Source organism: Mobula hypostoma, chromosome 11 (genome assembly GCF_963921235.1).
Source record: "Mobula hypostoma chromosome 11, sMobHyp1.1, whole genome shotgun sequence".
Taxonomy (NCBI): Eukaryota; Metazoa; Chordata; class Chondrichthyes; order Myliobatiformes; family Myliobatidae; genus Mobula; species Mobula hypostoma.
The window spans coordinates 104,809,980-104,828,819 of record NC_086107.1 but is presented as its reverse complement, the minus strand read 5'-3'; the positions used below and the strand labels follow the sequence as shown (position 1 = coordinate 104,828,819).

Genomic DNA, 18,840 nt, shown 5'->3' with positions numbered 1-18,840 from the left:
TTTTTTAGTCTTTTATCATGTTATATTTCTTTGTGGGTGGCAGCAGACATAATCTACTTTAAAAACTAAACTACTACAGTAATCCTATGTCATAATTACTCATTAGGAAGAAAAGATTTTCCTTCAAAAAAAATTGCTTTATACATGTCAAAACAAATACCTTTCCAGAGATCCACAATTCCTAATTAATCTACTTTAATAAGAACTCTTGAACTCCATAATAAAAGAATGAAGGAAGACAATTGAAGGAATACATCCACTCCAGTAGACAGTCTCATACTCAGATCTCGATAATATTCATAGACAAGACCACTACCATCCTTTCCACAAAAGTATTTATTTGTCAGTTCAAACAAAAACACTAATTCTTCCCTGGAAGCTACTGTGTTATGCCTTGGTCTCAAGTACAAGGTTATTAAAAAGAGCTTCAGTCACACCTAGACTAAAGCTGCATTAAGCTGTCCATTATGAGGTGCAGTAGGAGTTTATGGCTTTCATACCTTCAAACAATTTAACCTAAAAAAATGTTTCATTTTTCACAAACACTGAATCATAAAGAGATATCTTTCAAATGGAGTTGATATCCATTGTCATTAACCAGACTAGAATACAATCTTTCAGACTGTGACAATCCAATATTTTCACCTAAAGGGGTACTCATAAATGAATCTGCATTAAGAAGAAGGGCAACACTCAATTGGATTGCAATGTCCAAAGTGGCTAATTCCAATATTCTGTCAAACTGGCTGTTGATGTATTCCAGTGCAGGTTGCTGGATAATGATCAGGAATGGTTTTGTTGCAGCCAAAAAAATTCAATTAAAGCACTCTGCAGCACCCGGAAAACGAAGGAAACAATGAAGTCAATTCAGCACCCCACGAAGGAACAAAGTAGTCAATTTACAGTGCCAGCAAATGCCAGGTAATATTTGGTTAACTGGAAATGTTTGAGAGCACAGGTCAACTATATAGCACATGGTAACCTCATCAAAGACCAATAATCTTGCAGGGCTGTATGAATTATACATTTAAGAGATTCTGCAGATTTTGGAAATCCATAGTAACACACAAAATGCTGGTGAAAGTCAGCAGGTTAGGCAGCATCTACGGAAATGAATAAACTGATGATGTTTTGGGCCGAGACACTTCATCAGGACTGGAAAGGAAGGGGTAAGATGTCAGAATAGAAAGGGAGAGGTAAAGGAGGCAAGCTAGGTGATAGGTGAAGCAAGGTGGGTGGGAAAGGCAAGGGCTGGAGAGGAAAGAGGTGCACTAAGAGGAAGTAGGCAGGTGAAGAGAGGTAAGAGGCCAGAGTGGGGAATAGAAGAAGATAGGAGGAGAGGAAAAGAAAAGAATACTGAAAGGAGAAATCGATGTTCATGCCATCAGATTGGAGGCTACCTAGAAGGAATATGAGGGGTTGCTCACATACCCTGAGAGTGGCCTTATTATAGCAGAAGAGGATGCTATGGACCAACATCTTGGAACAGGAATGGGGATAGTAATTAAAATGGTTGGTCACCAGCAAATTCCCAATTATTGTGGATAGAACGGAGGTGCTTGACAAAGTGATCCCCAATTTACGTTGGGTTAGGTCTCACCAATGCAGAGTAGGTCACATTGGGAGCACTGGATGCAATAGATGACCCCAACAGATTAGGTGAAATGTTAGCTCACTTGGCCTTGAATGGAGGTGAGGGGGATGCATTTCTTCACCCATTAATTATTCCAGGTTTGCAAAACAATATTTAAGATTTAGCTTCCTTACCCCAGATTTTTCCCATAGATTGAGAATCACAAGTGGGCTGGAATACTGCTGTATTTTGAAATAAAACTTATGCCACCTTTTTTCTAAGGTCACATTGCTCTGATTCCGTTCCAATCCTCTCACCAATTCAACTATTAAAATATCAAAAATTTCCAAAATAGAGTTTGATTGGCCAGTTAGAAAAATTGATCACCTCACTTCCAAATACTGCCTTTGCTGTGAGATCAGCTATCAATAATTTGTTCAAACCAGGAGTCAGAATTAATCATTCTGGATCAAAAAATGCAATCTATTTTCAAGTTGAATCTATCACTCTTCTATCTTTCTGTGAGTTCGGGGTTTGCTCAACTTATCGATTTAGAACCCCACTCATGGTATTTTCCTGAACAGTATGAAATGTTAAATTTATCGTAAAGTGATTTTTTTTTCCTGATGTAACGAGGTCTAATATTTTAGACTCATTTCTGGATGTTTAATAGTAATAGACAAACAATGCTACAATGAACAAGGCAAGTTAAGTATTTCCATGCCCATTTCATACAGAGCCACTGCTATCTTGTCACTCATTTTTGCTACATTTTAGAATATAACTTTGTGCAGTTAGAGGTACCAAGTAAGTTTTGTGAATTCACCCCATTCAAAATGCCAGACAATCTAATCAGGAATGAGTAGGGGTATGATTCTCACTTTGGGTGCAAGAGGTCTTGGGTTCAAATCCCAGACGAGCCCCCAATTTTGTCACGTACCCCGTGACAGGTTAAAGAACCAGCAGAAATGGAAGACACCTTGGAGTTTGGAATTGCTATTAACTAATACTCGTTTATTAGGAACTACACAATACAATAATATATCAGATATATCAAATAGGTTAGCAATGATTATACATATAAGCGTGGAAATATAAAAACCAAGCTTCTTCAAGCCTAGAGGTAAATGGATACAGTATTACAGTGATGGATAAAGTTCAGTTCAGTTCATGGTACTGAGTTGAGTTGTGATGGAGAGGTTGTTGTTGTTTGAGTAAGCTGATGTCGTCAATTCTTCCCGCTGTCCTCCAAAATCCTCTCGAAGTCACCGAATGTGACCACAACAAGGGGACGTTTTCTGTGGTGAAGTCATCAACCAAGGCGAGGGTTGGACACACTTCCCACCAGTCACACCTTCTCCACACTGTGAGAGCCACTGATCGATCCTCCAAAAGACCACCTGCTGTGGGCACAACAAAGCTCATCCAGTGTCCAAAATCATGTGTCTCTGTGTCTACCAGCTGACCTTCTATTTATCTCACCCTGCTGAACACCAGCCATCCATCAAGTAGCTCCTCCCTTCTCTCTCTGTCTCAAAAGAACACAAAAAGCTACAGGAACTTGGTGGGTCAGGCAGCATTTATAGAGGAAATGGACAGTTGAGATTTTGGGTCAAGACCCCTCAACTGGATGACAGATTAAGGGTCTCAACCTGAAACCTCCAATGTCATTTTCCTCCATTGATGCTGCTTGACCTGCTGAATTCCCCCAAGGTCTTGTGCGTTGCTGCAGATTCCACCATCTGTAGTCTTGTGTCTTTATGTCTCAATAGCCTGTCAAGTAGCTTTTTATATTACAGTTTCTTATATACAGAAAAAAAATCAGATAAGTTCCTTTTCCAAAATAAATTGTACTTAAGAACAAGTCTCACCGTTAAAAGTTTGTCCTATGAGCAGTTAAATAATCTCAATTTTGCCCTATATTTAAGTTGTGACGGTAGGCTGAATGCTGTTTTAAACAAAGCAAGAGTAGCAGTTTATCATTAAGGGGAAAGCTCAGAGTAAATGATAGCCTTGGCTGCAATTTGATCCGAGTACCTCAGCAGCAATATGCAAAATTAAGCTGTGCTACTTGGCCATCTTTATTTCAGAGGCTTTAAAAGACTAATGATTGTTCCTGGAAGAGTAGAAGCTGCTGGATCCAAATAAAGAAGTGATTACATTTTCTTAGGCAATTAAAGAATCAGATCCAAACTATACTTTCAGTAAAATAGAAGGATTTGTTACTGTTCTAAATAGAAAGCAATTTGTGCAGGATTACAATTCTTTCTCCATGCACCTGAATTAAAGAGGCCACTAGGTTTACTGGAATGTAACCAAAAAAGCTGATTTCAAAAGGACATACCATCCAAGAATCTTTCCACTCTCCCAATCGGAATCTCTCTACAAAAGCATTTATGTTTATCTGCTGGATCTCAGCATCCCTGAGGTTCAAGCAGAGATGAATGAAATTGCATTCAGACATGAGTAAGTAGTTCGCGATGAATTTTTTCCACTGGGAGTATTAACGCTGCTGTTATACTCATCTATAAGTGTTTTTTTGGAAGAATGTACAATAATTATCCAAATATGAAGCAGGCGCTTTCTGATAAACGAATAGGCTTCAGCCTTTCTTTTAATGTGTCACCATCTTCTCCCTACATCCCCATCTCAACCCACATTTCTCTGCTGCTATCAACTAGAAAATCAGACCTAGACTGCAGCCATAACTTATAGTCAGCGAGATCATAACCATTCATCTCAGAAGCTGTCAGATCTTTGCACAACTGAGTTTGTAACTTCGATTATGAAAAACAGCTTAAACTGTAAAATTCAAATGAGAGACTTTCCGTGTCTATACTGAAGTTTGAAATTCATATCAGATTGCAAAATATAATAACCTCTCCTTTATCTGTAATTTATCTATCTTGGATTCTCATAACATTGGCAACAATTCCTAATGTTAACTGATACATATTTTTCAAAATACAAAATAGGTATGGAAAGACATCTTTAGTTTAGTTTAAACATATAATTTATAGTTGTAGGTTGAATAGTAGCAACATCTTTTTTTTAAAAGAGTTTCCCTTGTGTGAAGGGAGATGGGGGGATGGCTTTGAGGATTTTGAGGTTTCTATCATTCATTCTATGGGGTTCTTGTTTCATAGATGTCTGTGAAGAGTAAGAATTGCAGGTTGTACATTGCATACATTCTCCGATAGTAAAATAAACCTTTGAACCTCATGTACTGATGAGTATGATCCCATGATTTATTTTGTTGTAGTTTACACTAATAATGCTTAGTCTTAAAAAAAATTGCAGTATTAATCATTGTTATTTAAAAAGATAAGGAAAAGAAATATAGTTCAGCAATATAAAGTTTTCTGAGCAATTCTGATACAACTGGCACTCCCTATTCCCCATAGATCCTGGATGACTGATGAATTACTGGTATTAGCAATTGTTCTGACAAAACCATCCAGTAGAAACTTAAAATTCCAGAAATTTGAAAAGGCCATGTACTGATACTTTTTGAAAAATAATTTATAAATTTAAACTGAATCCACTGTATTTTGTGCTCCTTCCCACTTTTTCTCCACTTCATTTTAACACATGAAGCAGATGTTAGAAATGGTATATTTAAAAAATGTGAAGCTGTACTTTTAAAGCAAGTCAGCACTGGCCATGCCACCCAAGTATAGATCTGACCAAAGTTTCAGTTCTGAAATATGACAAATTCAGTTTAGAATTAGTATATTGCTCATGTACCATCCTACCTGTTTAACACAAGGGAAAACAAGAGCAAATTTATTATTCAAGTGAAGTTGCCGTACATTTGCAAAAGCAAATGTTCCTAATAGCATCAAAGAAACATTTCTCTGATTTATAACTGAATGAGTTAAAATTGCTTTTGAATCAAGGGTTTGAAGGCTCAAGTTCCACCTAAGAGCCCGGAACACAAATAATCAGGGTGACACTCCAATGCAATACTGATTAGGCAATACTATCAGTATGATACATGGAACTGAAGCCTTAGCTGCACTCAGGTGGAAACAAGAAATCCCATGGCATCATCTAGGAAAAAGATCAGGTGTTGTCCCTGGGGTCTTGACCAAGTGACCATCAATCATACTTGTGAACAGATTGCCCAGTGTTTATCGCATGCTGTTTCTGTCAACTCAAAGCTGACACGTGGAACACAAAATAACTGGAGTTTGTAGGAAAAAATAAATGCAACAGATTTTCTTTAAAACAATGATAAAGAAAAGCTACGAGTTCAGCTAATTTAAAACAAAAGAAGATAACTGAAGATCGTGTCTTTCAAAGTATCTACCAAGATCTGAGAGTGTAGCTCATTTTGGTTTGTGACCTAGCAGATAAAGGTATTACCTTGTTCTGAATGAAGCTGAAGGCATGTACGTATTCCATTCCCTAGTTTGTGAAGGAACTTCTACGAGTCAGGCATGCATGGGACTTCATTGCTCCCAGATTTGGAGCAAAAAGACAGGGGTGGAAAGTGGTGCACAAAACAAAAATTCAAAAGGGCTCCAACCAGTTGTTTTATTTGGCAACTATCAATTAAATTTCTTGTGTAAAGGTAGAAGATAAAGAAGATTTTATTAGGCATTATGGTGTGTGTGGCTGGATCACTAGGAAGTTCGCAATGAAGGTATCAAAACTAATCTCCACTCCAACAATGAACCTTCTTAAAGCAGGCTGGCCCACCTTCCTAACTGTAGAACCAATGATTTGCAAGGAAATCGCATGGGAACTGTAGGGTGGAAGCAGCATCAAATAACATGGTTTTATGTACAAACCCCATTTCCAGAAAAGTTGGGATATTTTCCAAAATGCAATGAAAACAAAAATCTGTGATATGTTAATTCACGTGAACCTTTATTTAACTGACAAAAGTACAAAGAAAATATTTTCAATAGTTTTACTGACCAACTTAATTGTATTTTGTAAATATACACAAATTTAGAATTTGATGGCTGCAACACACTCAACAAAAGTTGGGACAGAGTTAAAATAACATTGAAAAGTGCACAGAATATTCAAGTAACACCGGTTTGGAAGACTCCACGTTAAGCAGGCTAATTGATAGCAGGTGAGGTATCATGACTGGGTATAACAGTAGCATCCAAAGGCTCAGTCTTTGCAAGCGAGGATGGGTCGTGGCTTACCCCTTTGTGCCAAAATTCGTGAGAGAATTGTTAGTCAGTTCAAAAGGAACATTTCTCAACGCAAGATTGCAGAGAATTTAGGTCTTTCAACATCTACAGTAAATAATATTGTGAAAAGATTCAGAGAAGTCACAGACATCTCAGTGCGTAAAGGGCAAGGTCGGAAACCACTGCTGAACGCGCGTGATCTTCGAGCCCTCAGGCAGCACTGCCTAAGAAACCGTCATGCTACTGTGACAATTATAGCCACCTGGGCTCGGGAGTACTTTGGAAAACCATTGTCATTCAACACAGTCCGTCGCTGCATCTAGAAATGCAACCTGAAACTGTATTACGCAAGAAGGAAGCCATACATCAACTCGATGCAGAAACGCCGGCGAGTTCTCTGGGCCCGAGCTCCTCTCAGATGGACCGAAAGACTGTGGAACCGTGTGCTGTGCTCAGATGAGTCCACATTTCAGCTGGTTTTTGGAAAAAACGGGTGTCGAGTTCTCCGTGCCAAAGATGAAAATGACCATCCAGATTGTTATCAGCGAAAGGTGCAAAAGCCAGCATCTGTGATGGTATGGTGGTGCATCAGTGCCCATGGCATGGGTGAGATGCATGTATGTGAAGGTACCATTGACTCTGAGGCGTACATTAGGATTTTAGAGAGACATATGTTGCCATCAAGGTGACGTCTCTTCCCAGGACGTCCATGCATACTTCAGCAGGACAATGCCAGACCACATTCTGCTCGGGCTACAACAGCGTGACTTTGTAGACACAGAGTGCGTGTGCTTGACTGGCCTGCTGCCAGTCCAGATCTATCTCCTATTGAAAATGTATGGCGCATCATGAAGAGGAGAATCGGACAACAGAGACCACGGACTGCTGAGCAGCTGGTCTTATATCAAGCAAGAATGGACAAAATTTCCAATTGGAAATCTACAATTAGTATCCTCAGTTCCAAAATGATTAAAAAGTGTTATTAAAAGGAAAGGTGATGTAACACAATGGTAAACATGCCTCTGTCCCAACTTTTGTTGAGTGTGTTGCAGCCATCAAATTCTAAATTTGTGTATGTTGACAAAATACAATTAAGTTGGGCAGTAAAGCTATTGAAAATCTTTTCTTTGTACTTTTGTCAGTTAAATAAAGGTTCACATGAATTAGCATATCACAGATTTCTGTTTCTATTGCATTTTGGAAAATATCCCAACTTTTCTGGAAATGGGGTTTGTACAATGAGTGATGTCAGACTGCAAAGTTGTTAGTGTGTATTAAGAGTTGTGGATGCAAACAATCCTCTTAAAATTCTGTAGCAGTGGTAATTGAGTTGCTCACTATTCATCTTGGATTATCTAACTTTATAAGAAAAACAATATTTTAATGTAAATATATCAATAATTAAGCATGCATAAAATGCATTGTAAAGGAACATATTCAATTCAATACAAATTGCAAGTGTGTTATATAGATTACTCATGTGGACAGTTTTCCTAATACAAATGTGCAGTAGGATTGTGGATTTTCCACATGTCTTCCTCCTACCACAAATTGAACACCACCTAATCAAAGAATTTTAGTTCTGACAAATTGAGCTGAAACGTTAACTCGGCTTATCTTTCCACAGATGCTGTCTGACTTGTTGAGCATTTCCAGGATTTTCTGTCATTGAGGAAGGTTAGGGTTCTAGTGAGTGGACAAATAGAAAATTACAGGGGAAAAAAAACACAATAGAATAGGAAATAGCGAATGATAACTAAAGCCTATCGTAAAAAGAGCAGAACATACAAAGCTTAGTACAATTCCAATGAGCATCAGTAGAGGTTCAGATTTATCTGAATACACCACATAGCAAGGTCAGAGAAGTAATGGCATAAATTACTGGGTACAATCTAAAAGCCATTCCAGAGGCATGGTTGCATATTAACAAAGGTTGGGAATTCAAAATTCTGCATTTATTTTTAAGGTGATTTAGGCAAAATAGAGGTGGAGGCAGAAAGACCTGATGGAGTCAAGGCTGAACTGAAAAACGGGAAGGGGCAGAAAAAATGATGAGTGTTGTATATAGGCTCTCCAAACTGTAGAAAATGCAAGGAATTGGAAAATTGAACATGCATGTACAATAACCATGGACAAGTTTCCATCTAGAAACAGTGCAGACAAACCAAATAATCTCTGTAGATTAAAAATTGTTGCATTCAATTATTAAAAATGGGCTATTTTTGATTTAGTACTGTGTTATGACAAAGGGTTGATCTGATGGCTAATGGACCATTTAGAGAGCAGTGATCATAATGTGAGAAATTTCATATCAAAAAAATTGAAAGTGATTTACTTAAATCTGAAATCGGAGACGTAATTCTGAATTAAACCCAAACTAAGGTGGCACTGGGTATGAACTGGCCATGGTAGATGGAGAATCTACGTTTAGTATGACTGTAAACAAACAATGGCTAACAGTAAAAGAATTATTCAACATTTTACTAGTAACATATACTTATGACAAAATATAGGAAAAGTAGTTGATCCATGGGTATTAAGAAAGGCAAAGATAAATACTAAAAGGTAAAAGACAATGATGCCTTCAAAGGAACAGTAAGGTTGACAGCTGGGAACATTTCCTGTGCTAGGACATTGATAAGAAATGGAAAGAAGAATGAAAGGATACCAGAATTAAACATCAAAATGTAAGCAAGAGCTTCTATAGATACGCGAGGACATCATAATGTGGGTTCCTCAGACAGAGACAGGAATATACTGGAGAATCAGAAAATGGAAGAGAAAGAAATCTTTAATGACCATCTTCACCAAAGACACAGAAAATCATAATTAACTCAAGGTCCAGAGTGAACAAGGTGCAAAGAAACTAACATTAATTTGTCCAATACTATTTTGTCACTGATGAGACTGAAGGACAATAAATTCCCAGGCCCTGATGATTCTGCATCAAAAGGGTTTGAACAAGACAGCAATGGAGATGGACGACAACTAGTATATCCACTAAAATCTCATAAAACTGATGTGATGCCTCAGTTTGGACAGCAGCAAAGAGGCCCCTGCTGTTCTAGAAGGGGTGGGGGAAGGAAAAGAAGAAACCTAGGAAATATAGACAAGTTAGCCTGAGAAAGACAGAAGGGAAAAAATGCCTGAATTTATTATCAAAGGGATGATTACAGAGTATTTACTACTACTAATAATAGGATTGAACAGAATTAACATGGACTTACAAAAGGGTTTGTCAAATCCACCAGTTTTTTTTTTGAGGCATTAACTAGCAGTATAGGTAAGAGTGAATCAGTTGATGTGGTGCACCTAGATTTTAAAAATCCCTTAAAAAGGTAGCAAACAAGAGATGAATACGAAAAATTAAAGTGCACTGTGTAAAGGATAATTCACTGATCTGGATCAAGGATTAGATAATGTAACCGTGTGGTAACCGGAATCTCTGGAGCTGAAGGCCTTGAAATCCTCGGCTTTGCGTGTTTCAGTGGCTGGGGAGAGGTTGAAGGCGCTCGGCAGAGGATGGCGCTCAGGATGCTGTATTGGAGAGGCTGCTCGGAAGCTCGGAGTTTTTGGTCGGATGGACTCAGGGGCGGCTGCTTTCAAGGTATCGGCAAGTTGATGGTGCCTGGAGGTTTATGGCAGGGAGTTCCCTTTTGCTGCCACTATCGGGAACTCCGGAGTCGATCGACTCGGGACTTTGAGACTTTTTTTTTAAACTGTGCCTATGGACTGTTCTTTATCAAATTATGGTATAGCTTGCACTGCTGTAATTATATGTTCTAATTAAGTGGTTTTGTCAGTGTTAGTCTTTGGTCTGTCTTGTTTTCTGTGATATCACTCCGGAGAAACATTATATCATTTCTTAATGCATGTATGAATTTCTAAATGACAATAAAAGAGGACTGAGTGTTCTCATAATCTAAATAGATTTTATTTGCGCTATGAGGATATGACTGGTGGGATGTCACTGAAATCTATTCAATGGCCTCAGCACCCATTTCAATGATGTTGATGAGGGAATCAAGTATAATAAATCAAAGTTTGCCAACAATACAAAGTTAAGTAGTAACAGCATTGCCTCTGAGGAATGCACACAGGCATTCCGGGATTTCAGAACAAGCACGGATATGGTAGATGTAATGTGGAAAATTGCGAGGTCATTAATTATGCAAAAAAAGAAAGAATGAATATTATTTTTAAATGACAAAAGCGTGTTTGTACTCACAAGAACTCGGAGGTCCCTGTATATGAACTACTTCAAGGTAACGGACAGGTACAACAAATTGGAAGACAACAGCATATTGGCCTTTATTTCCATTTTATAGGGTCCTGGTGGGAATGGTTTGCACAGGTTGGATCTGAGGAAGGATAAAGGAAATGAAGTTTCTTAAAAGCAGGGGTTCCCAACTTTGGGTCTACGATCCCCTCAGTTAATAGTAGGGGTCCATGGCATTAAAAAAGGTTAGGAACCCTTGCTTTAAAGTGATTCTTTAGCTGGTCAGCTTTCTGTGCGGACATCCTTAAGAGTAGAAAAATTAGAGATGATCAAACCGAAACATACAAAATTATTGGAAGCAGCACAGAGGTACAGCTAGGAGTGCGCTGCGTCATGCCTCCCATGACCTGAGTTCAATCCTGACCTCTGGTGCTGTCTGTGTTCTGTTTGCATTTTCTCCCAGTGAGCTTCCTCCAGTTGTTCTGGCTTCCTCCCATATCCCAAGAATATGTGGGTTGGCAATACAGTATTTCCCTTGGCGATGGTGCTTTAGAACCTTGATGACTGTCTCAATTTAAGAATTTGGCCATTCAAGACCAAGAGGACAAGTTATTTTTACATAAACACGGAGGAAGGTGAATCTTTGGAAATCAATACCCAAGAGCTCAATAACGAGTATATTCAGAGAATGATATTCTTTTTAAATACAAGATATGGGATTAGTATAGAAATGTGGCACTGAGGTAAGATAGCAATGACAATGAATAGTGGGACAGGCACAAGGAAATGGTACAGGTAACCTAGCCCTACTATTTCTAATATTCTTATTTTATGTTTTGCATGATCTATTAAAATATTTCATTTTCACTCTTATTTTAAGCACCAGATTTATTATTTCTTAAAAATTAGTGTTCTGAAGGGCTATTTGGCCATCTAACATTTTTATGTACCATTTCACAATTTCCTATTCTGGTATTCAGCAACTTGCTGGGAAACAGAGAACAATATGAATTTTCACCCAAATGAACAGATGCCCCCCAAAAAATATAAAATTGGCAATCAGCATATCCTAAAACAAAAAAACCTAAACCTGTTCATCTTTCTTTGTTAAATGTATATGCATTTGAAAACTAGACAAAACCAGGTACCTTCGAAAAAATATTTTCCTCTCTGCGACTTATTATGCCACATCCCACGCAGATAACCTTCAGCAACTAAGCCAATCAGTCTGAATCATTAATTTCAATTACATAAATTTCAAAAGTGATTCTTAAATTGACACTAAAATTATTTTAACATAAGCAGATTTTAGACCTTTAATATATTACAAGGTATGAACTGTTCAAGACTAATAAGTGCAGGGAAAAAAAATTCTTTATTCACAGAATGCTACCCCAATAACAATGAAATGTTTTCTTTTTACTAGAATTTTCCTTGCAGTTTGCTCCCATTTGCAAAGGTTATACTTAGCAATATCTTAACTTCTCATGTATCGACATTGTTTAATATTTTCCATTTTTTCTGCATGAACCTAGAGAGGCATCCACAGGCCGTTCAACTGCAGACAAGTGCCTTACTCAATTGAAGTACACATGCATTTCCAGCATGGAACACTGAGAAACAAATCAGGAGTGAGAACTATGGCATTTTATTTGTTTTCTCTATCATTCTTAAGGCTGATACTTGGAATTTCTATTGTGCATGTAAAGCACTGAGGTATAATGACATGGATTTAACTGCAGTTTCTATATTTATACAAGCTTCATAGTTTATACAAATCTTTTTAAAGAATTTCAGTGCTTAAAGGTCAGAATTAAAAGTCACCTTGTGTCGGTTGAAATTAATTCAGTTACTACCTTTGTCAATTCAGACTATTAGTGGAATATTTCAAATGAATATGAATTAAAATGACAAAGTGGAATAATAGCATTACCGAATTTCTGGAATGAAGATGATCAGAATGGATGACATTCATTTTAAAAATATTAATTGGTAGAGCCAACAACTTATCTCAAATTAAAATATTTTTCATATATTGTAAAAAATATTTAATAACTCCAGTTTTAGATATACTGTGTGCAGCGATGGCAGAACATTTTTTTTTTGCAAATTCTGGTTTCTTCCATTAAGAATTTGCAGGCTCTTTCAGGAGTATCGTATAAAATCTGTTCCAAATCACATTCCCTATACTGCAAAAGCCATTGCTGTTCTTTGTGTAATTGATATAATAACATTAGGTGTGAGGTATTCAATAAAAAGTACAAGAAAACACCCGATACACAACATTCACCAAAATAATGAAATTATATTAAATTAAATCTATGCTGAAAGAGGTCAATAGCCTTGGTCTGAATTATCACACATAATTATGTCCCATGTATATATATATATATATTTTAATTCCCCAGCTGACTCCTTTTGTTTGCTAAAGATCAGGAGGGAGGGCCTACACCCACTTGCTCTAATTTAAATTCAGAAACTCGACAGGTAAATTAAGTTAGTAAGAAAATCAAAGAAATTATCAAGCCAACTCAATATTACACACGTTTCAGTATCAATGACTACAATAATTTTAACCCTAAAATATGAATATGAAGATACGAGCTGCTGCACTCTTAAAATTATTTGATCCTCTGCCAGTAAAATGGATTCACACTGAAAAGCTGTTTTTGGTTTATTATGGCTTCCTACACCTCTGTTTAGCAGAGCTGCTGGAAAAGCAGAGAATCATACATGTACTAAAATGAGAAGCAAATTCGGCATGCATAGAGTTAAATATCCTGTGCTTTGTCTCGATTACTGCAGTATACAGACAAGGAGAAAGGGTTCTTTAAATAAATAGACGGCCGAACCTCGGTTTTACACAGGACAAGAACATATGTGTTTTTTTACTCCATCAGTCAGGTTAGTAAATTCAAATGATTTCACAGCGTTTAGCAATGTGATCACATGAACTGGTTTAGGTTTAAAAAATGACTTGATTTTCTGATGGATTTTGCAAGTCTTGATGCCCGAGAATATGGGAAACACAAGGAATGCAAGCAGCCTCCCTGATAACCAACAGAAAGCACAGAACACGGCAGACAATAGAAGCAATGATTCATTCTGTACAAATAAAAACTGCACGGCACAGGCACATGGTTCAGCTCACACTTTCTACAAACATTCAGAGACAACAGCGGCTAAAAGCACTAAGATATACCTGTGAAACCATCGTCTTCCTCTCCATAAACCAAGCAAACCAAATGTGAGTAATTCCTGATTCAGCTTGACTTTGAGACACAGATTGCACAGATTGGCCCCTCTCTTTCCTCTCCTGTTATCTCCCCCACAGCAACTCCCAGATCTTGGCCAGATGGCTCGTGCGGGCTCCGCCTTGCATGCCACGGGCTATTAATCATAACTAGCCACTCCCCCACCAACCATTCCACACCCCCACCCCCGGTCTCCGAACCTGATACCTGATCCTCACAAAAAGAAAAAGCAGGAAAGCCAGCCCAAATGTCTGCACTCTCCCAGCACTCCCCGAGGTGAATTAAGACGACATTTCTAACACGCAGCTGCTTATAATGCCAAGCCCAGATATGTTAGATTTAACTTCTTACTAACCTTCTAGGGAAAAACACATTTGCTTTCTTCATTTAAGTGCGTTAATTTTCTTCCTTTCTCAAAAATATGAAAAGCTTTAGTACCTCCAAAGTCATAAAACAGAACTCTGTTCATTGAAAATACCCCCCCCATAAATATGTGTCTGAATCCCTTGCCTTTTTTTCCTTTTACACCTACATTTAGGTGTAAATATTTAATAGCAAATATTTCAGTGGACCAATATACTGAGGCAATGTCACAAACCGTGCAAGTCATTAAAAAGTACTCAAACAAAGAACAGCTCTCCAAAGCACCTCATTGATGCCCACTTACATAGAATGGACGGCTTTAGGCTGCTAAACAAGATACTGATTCTCAAATCCAAACTGACAAACGCATTGAAGAGACACAAAAGGAAAAAAATGGTTTTCTCACCTCCATGTGGTGAAAGGGTGCATGAAGGTGGTGGGTGGGGGGAGAGGAGGAGAAAGAGGGATATTGGTGATGATAGTTTGTTTCTGCTTACTCATAAAATAATGAGCATATTTACTTTGCACAGGTTCTACATTTACAACCCAGTAATTAATTGCTTTTAAGAGTCACATCTGAATCTATAAAAGAGAGAAGCAGGTTTTGTAACTTTCTCTTCTGGGTGCTTCCACTTATTAACATATGACAGCATTCTATTTAACCACTGTTGTTTCAGATAACTGCATTCAAGACACACAATTTGAATTAATTTAGCACCTTTAGCACAGTACAATACTTAAAATTGCTTCACTAGAAAATTCAGACTTAATTTGACAGTGAGTACACATGTTGGTCTACATTCGGCATGGGAAAGTTTTTAGAAACTCTAAAGAGTAATTTAACCCTCTGCTTGATGGGAATCAAGAGGTCATGTCAAGTAGAACTGAGTTTTTTTAAACAACTGATACAATACACTGAGACAATCAATGAATGTAGTTTTATATGGACTTCCCAAAGGCTTTCAATAATATTTTTACATAAGAATATTAGGTTATGTATGGAAACAAACTACTGTACAATAGGCCTTGACAAATGTCTATGTCAGTATGCTGTTTATTGACTTATAGCTCAGCATTCAACACCATCAATTCTACAGTGCTGACTGAAAAGCTCCAGAACCTGGGCCTCTGTGCCTCCATCTGCAGCTGGATCCTCGACTTCCTAACAGTAAGACCACAATCTGTGGATTGGAAATGACATCTCCACTTCACTGATAATCAACATTGGCACATCTCAGGGATGTGTACTTTAGCCCACTGCCCAACTCTCTCTACACCCAAGACGTGTGCCTCGGCACAGCTCAAATGCAATCTATAAATTTGCTGATGATACACTGTTGGCAGAATCTTAGCTGGAGATGAGAGGGCATACAGGAGCAAGATATACCATTTAGTTGAGTGGTATTGCAGCAACAACCTTGCACACGTCAGTAAGACAAGAACTGCTGACTTCAGAAAGGGTAAGAGAAGGGAACACATGAAGAATCAGAAGTGGAGAGAGTGAGCAATTCCAAGTTCCTGGGTATCAATATCTCTGAGGACCTAACCTGGCCCCAACATATTGATGCAGCTATAAAGAGAGAAAGACAGTGGCTATATTTCATTAGGAGTCTGAGGAGATTTGGTATGTCACCTAAAACACTCACAAATTTCTACTGATGTACGTGGAGAGCATTCTAACTGACTGCGTCACTGTCTGGTATGGGGGGAGGGGAGGGGGCTACTGCACAGGATCGAAGCAAGCTGCAGGGAGTTGTAAAATTAACTTCATCATGGACACTAGGATTCAAAATGGGGTAATTCACTTCATTTACTGATTACATTATTTAGTTTAGTGCAGTACGACCAAGTCAGCAATGGCACAAAAAATTATGACATTCTAAATGTTCTGGTTGGCAGCATAAATTATAGACAGGAATAAACTGATCCAGTGAAGCAAGTAAAATATGGCAAATGCATTTCAATGCAGGCAAGTTAATTATTTTGAATCAATACTTTAAAAAAGCAAAAAGCTAGCAGAAATCCAAAAAAGATTTAAGAATCTATGCATAGAAGTGAAATAAGAATCAGAAAGGCTAATTTCTAAATCTCTTTGGATAGCTAGAATATACAGCAGAGGAACTTGTGCTACAGTGACATAAACCTGATGCAGTTTCAAACTGAAACATTGACAATTCCTTCACCACCCCCACACCTGCGCAGATGCTGCTCAACTGACTGAGGTCCTCCAGGAGATTGTTTATTGCTATAGCTCCCCGATTTGAGCAAATCTGTGACTGCTTGCAGTTCTAAGCATCAAACCCTAGAATATAATGGCCTTTTAATAAAGATTCATCAGAATATTATCAGAACTCCAAGGACTGGATTCTGATCAGCAATTACATTAATATTCGGCTTCTTGAAATACTGAAGTTCAACAGATAATTCGATTACCGTGCTTAGATATAAAAGGAACTGAAAAATTTGCCCACTGGTTTGATGCCTACAAAGCAGGGAGAAAAAAATTTCAAGAGACAGGTCACTCAATACACAAATACAGCAAGCCTGATCCAACTTTCAATGAGATTATGCAGATTTTTCTCCTCAAATCCGCTTTTACATGATTCCCATAAACTTTGGTTTCTTCAGAGTCTAAAAACATTGATCTCATAAAGAATACGATGACAAAGCACCCACTGCTTTCAAAGGCAGAGAATTCCAAACTTTCACAACCTGTCACCACCAGTAAGTAAAGAAATTTCTTCTCATCCCTGTCCTACAAGGGCTTCTTCAGGCCAAAGCATCAAACGACAGATGTCAATTCAGTTAATTATTTTTAATGCAAGAATAGATTTTCTGCAAGCCAAATGTTACTTTCTTCACAGAATGTGGAATATCACTAGCAGCCTTGTATTTACTGCCCATCTCTAACGGCACCTGGGAAGCTCACTGTGAGCTGCATCCTGCAAGTGATGCTGTCCTGTTGGTGAAGGTACAGTCACAGTATCATTGATTAAGCAGTCTCAGGACTGGGACTCAGCAATGAATGAATGGTGATACATTTTCAATTTGGAGATAGTTTTTTTTGAGAGATACTGTCAAATTCACCAAGCGGTTTACAGTTTGCCAGTGGTTAAAGTATAGCAAGTTCTGGGTGGTGGATAGGATACCAACCAAGTGGAGTACTTTGTCGAAGACAGTATTAAGCTTTGAAATACTGTAGAATATTGGTAGCTCAGATTGGCTATTTAGAAATTTAGTTGATTGCCGAGCTTGGCAATCTGGTATATGAACCCTGATGGAGAAAAGAGAAACAATGAAGCCAACAATCAACAAATTGCCAGTAATCTTCAGGATCTGGACAGCAAAACAAACATTTCCAATAGACCTCCCTCAAAGCTAGCCAATCAGAATTTCCTACTGCTAAACTATTCAGTGTTTTGAACCAGCCAACCAGATCATGACATCTAATCAATATCCATTCCGCCCTGGAGGAGTATATATAAGCTGGAATTCTGAGGAGAGAACACCCTCAAGTGAGCACTGATGATGGCTTCTTGATTGGACCCAAAATGTCTGCTAACATTTTGTCAAGCTTGGCGATCAACCAAACTTCCAAACAGTACTAAGCTATTAGCGTTATGGAGTCATGTAGCAATGGAAACGGGTCCTCTGGCCCACCAAATCTATGCTAACTATCCAAGTACTCATTTCCAGTAAATCTCCACTGATCCCACTTTATTCTCCTCATATTCCAATCAACTCTCCCTGGATTTTAACCACTCACCTACACTCTAGAAGCAATTTACAGTGGCCAATTAACTACCACTGCCCATATCTTCAGAAAGTCTGTGATTTCCACACAGTCACAGGGGGACTATGTAAACTCCTTATAGAATAGCAGTAGAAGTCAGAATGAACTCAGGTCACTGGGGCTGTGAGGCAGGTGGTTTTCTGGCTGAGTTACCATTTTCTAAGGAGTTACACATATACAGGCAAGTGCAAAATATTTCACTACATATCCTGCTGAAATCAGAAGTTTTACTTATCAGGAGGCAAGTTACCTATAACAGGACATTCAAGTTTCTTGTTTGTTCTTGTATCCAAGTAGTCCAATTAAGTTCTAGGGCAATGCCAAACCCCAGAATCTTGATAGTAGGTAATTCAACAATAATGATACCATTGAATATCAGGCATGGGTCACAAGATACTCTGTTGTTGAAAATGTGTATGCCAATATCGTTCGTCATTCATCAGCTCATGCCCCAACTACTGCCTAAGCCTTGTTGCATGATGGTT

General features: G+C 38.1%; 1 protein-coding gene across 13 annotated transcripts in view; it reads right to left on the bottom strand.

Annotated features, from left to right (window-relative positions):
* LOC134354059 (RNA binding protein fox-1 homolog 2-like) overlaps positions 1 to 18,840 on the bottom strand; it is a 299,787-nt gene that overhangs the window by 101,386 nt on the left and 179,561 nt on the right. Inside the window, exon 1 of one of the 13 annotated variants that reach the window (XM_063062788.1) lies at positions 14,148 to 14,289. The exons of the other annotated variants lie outside the window; for them this stretch is intronic. Within the exon in view, the coding sequence (XP_062918858.1) occupies positions 14,148 to 14,174 (27 nt within the window). The 5' untranslated portion in view covers positions 14,175 to 14,289. Of the gene's footprint in view, positions 1 to 14,147; positions 14,290 to 18,840 lie in introns of those variants that run through there. 13 annotated transcript variants of the gene reach the window in all.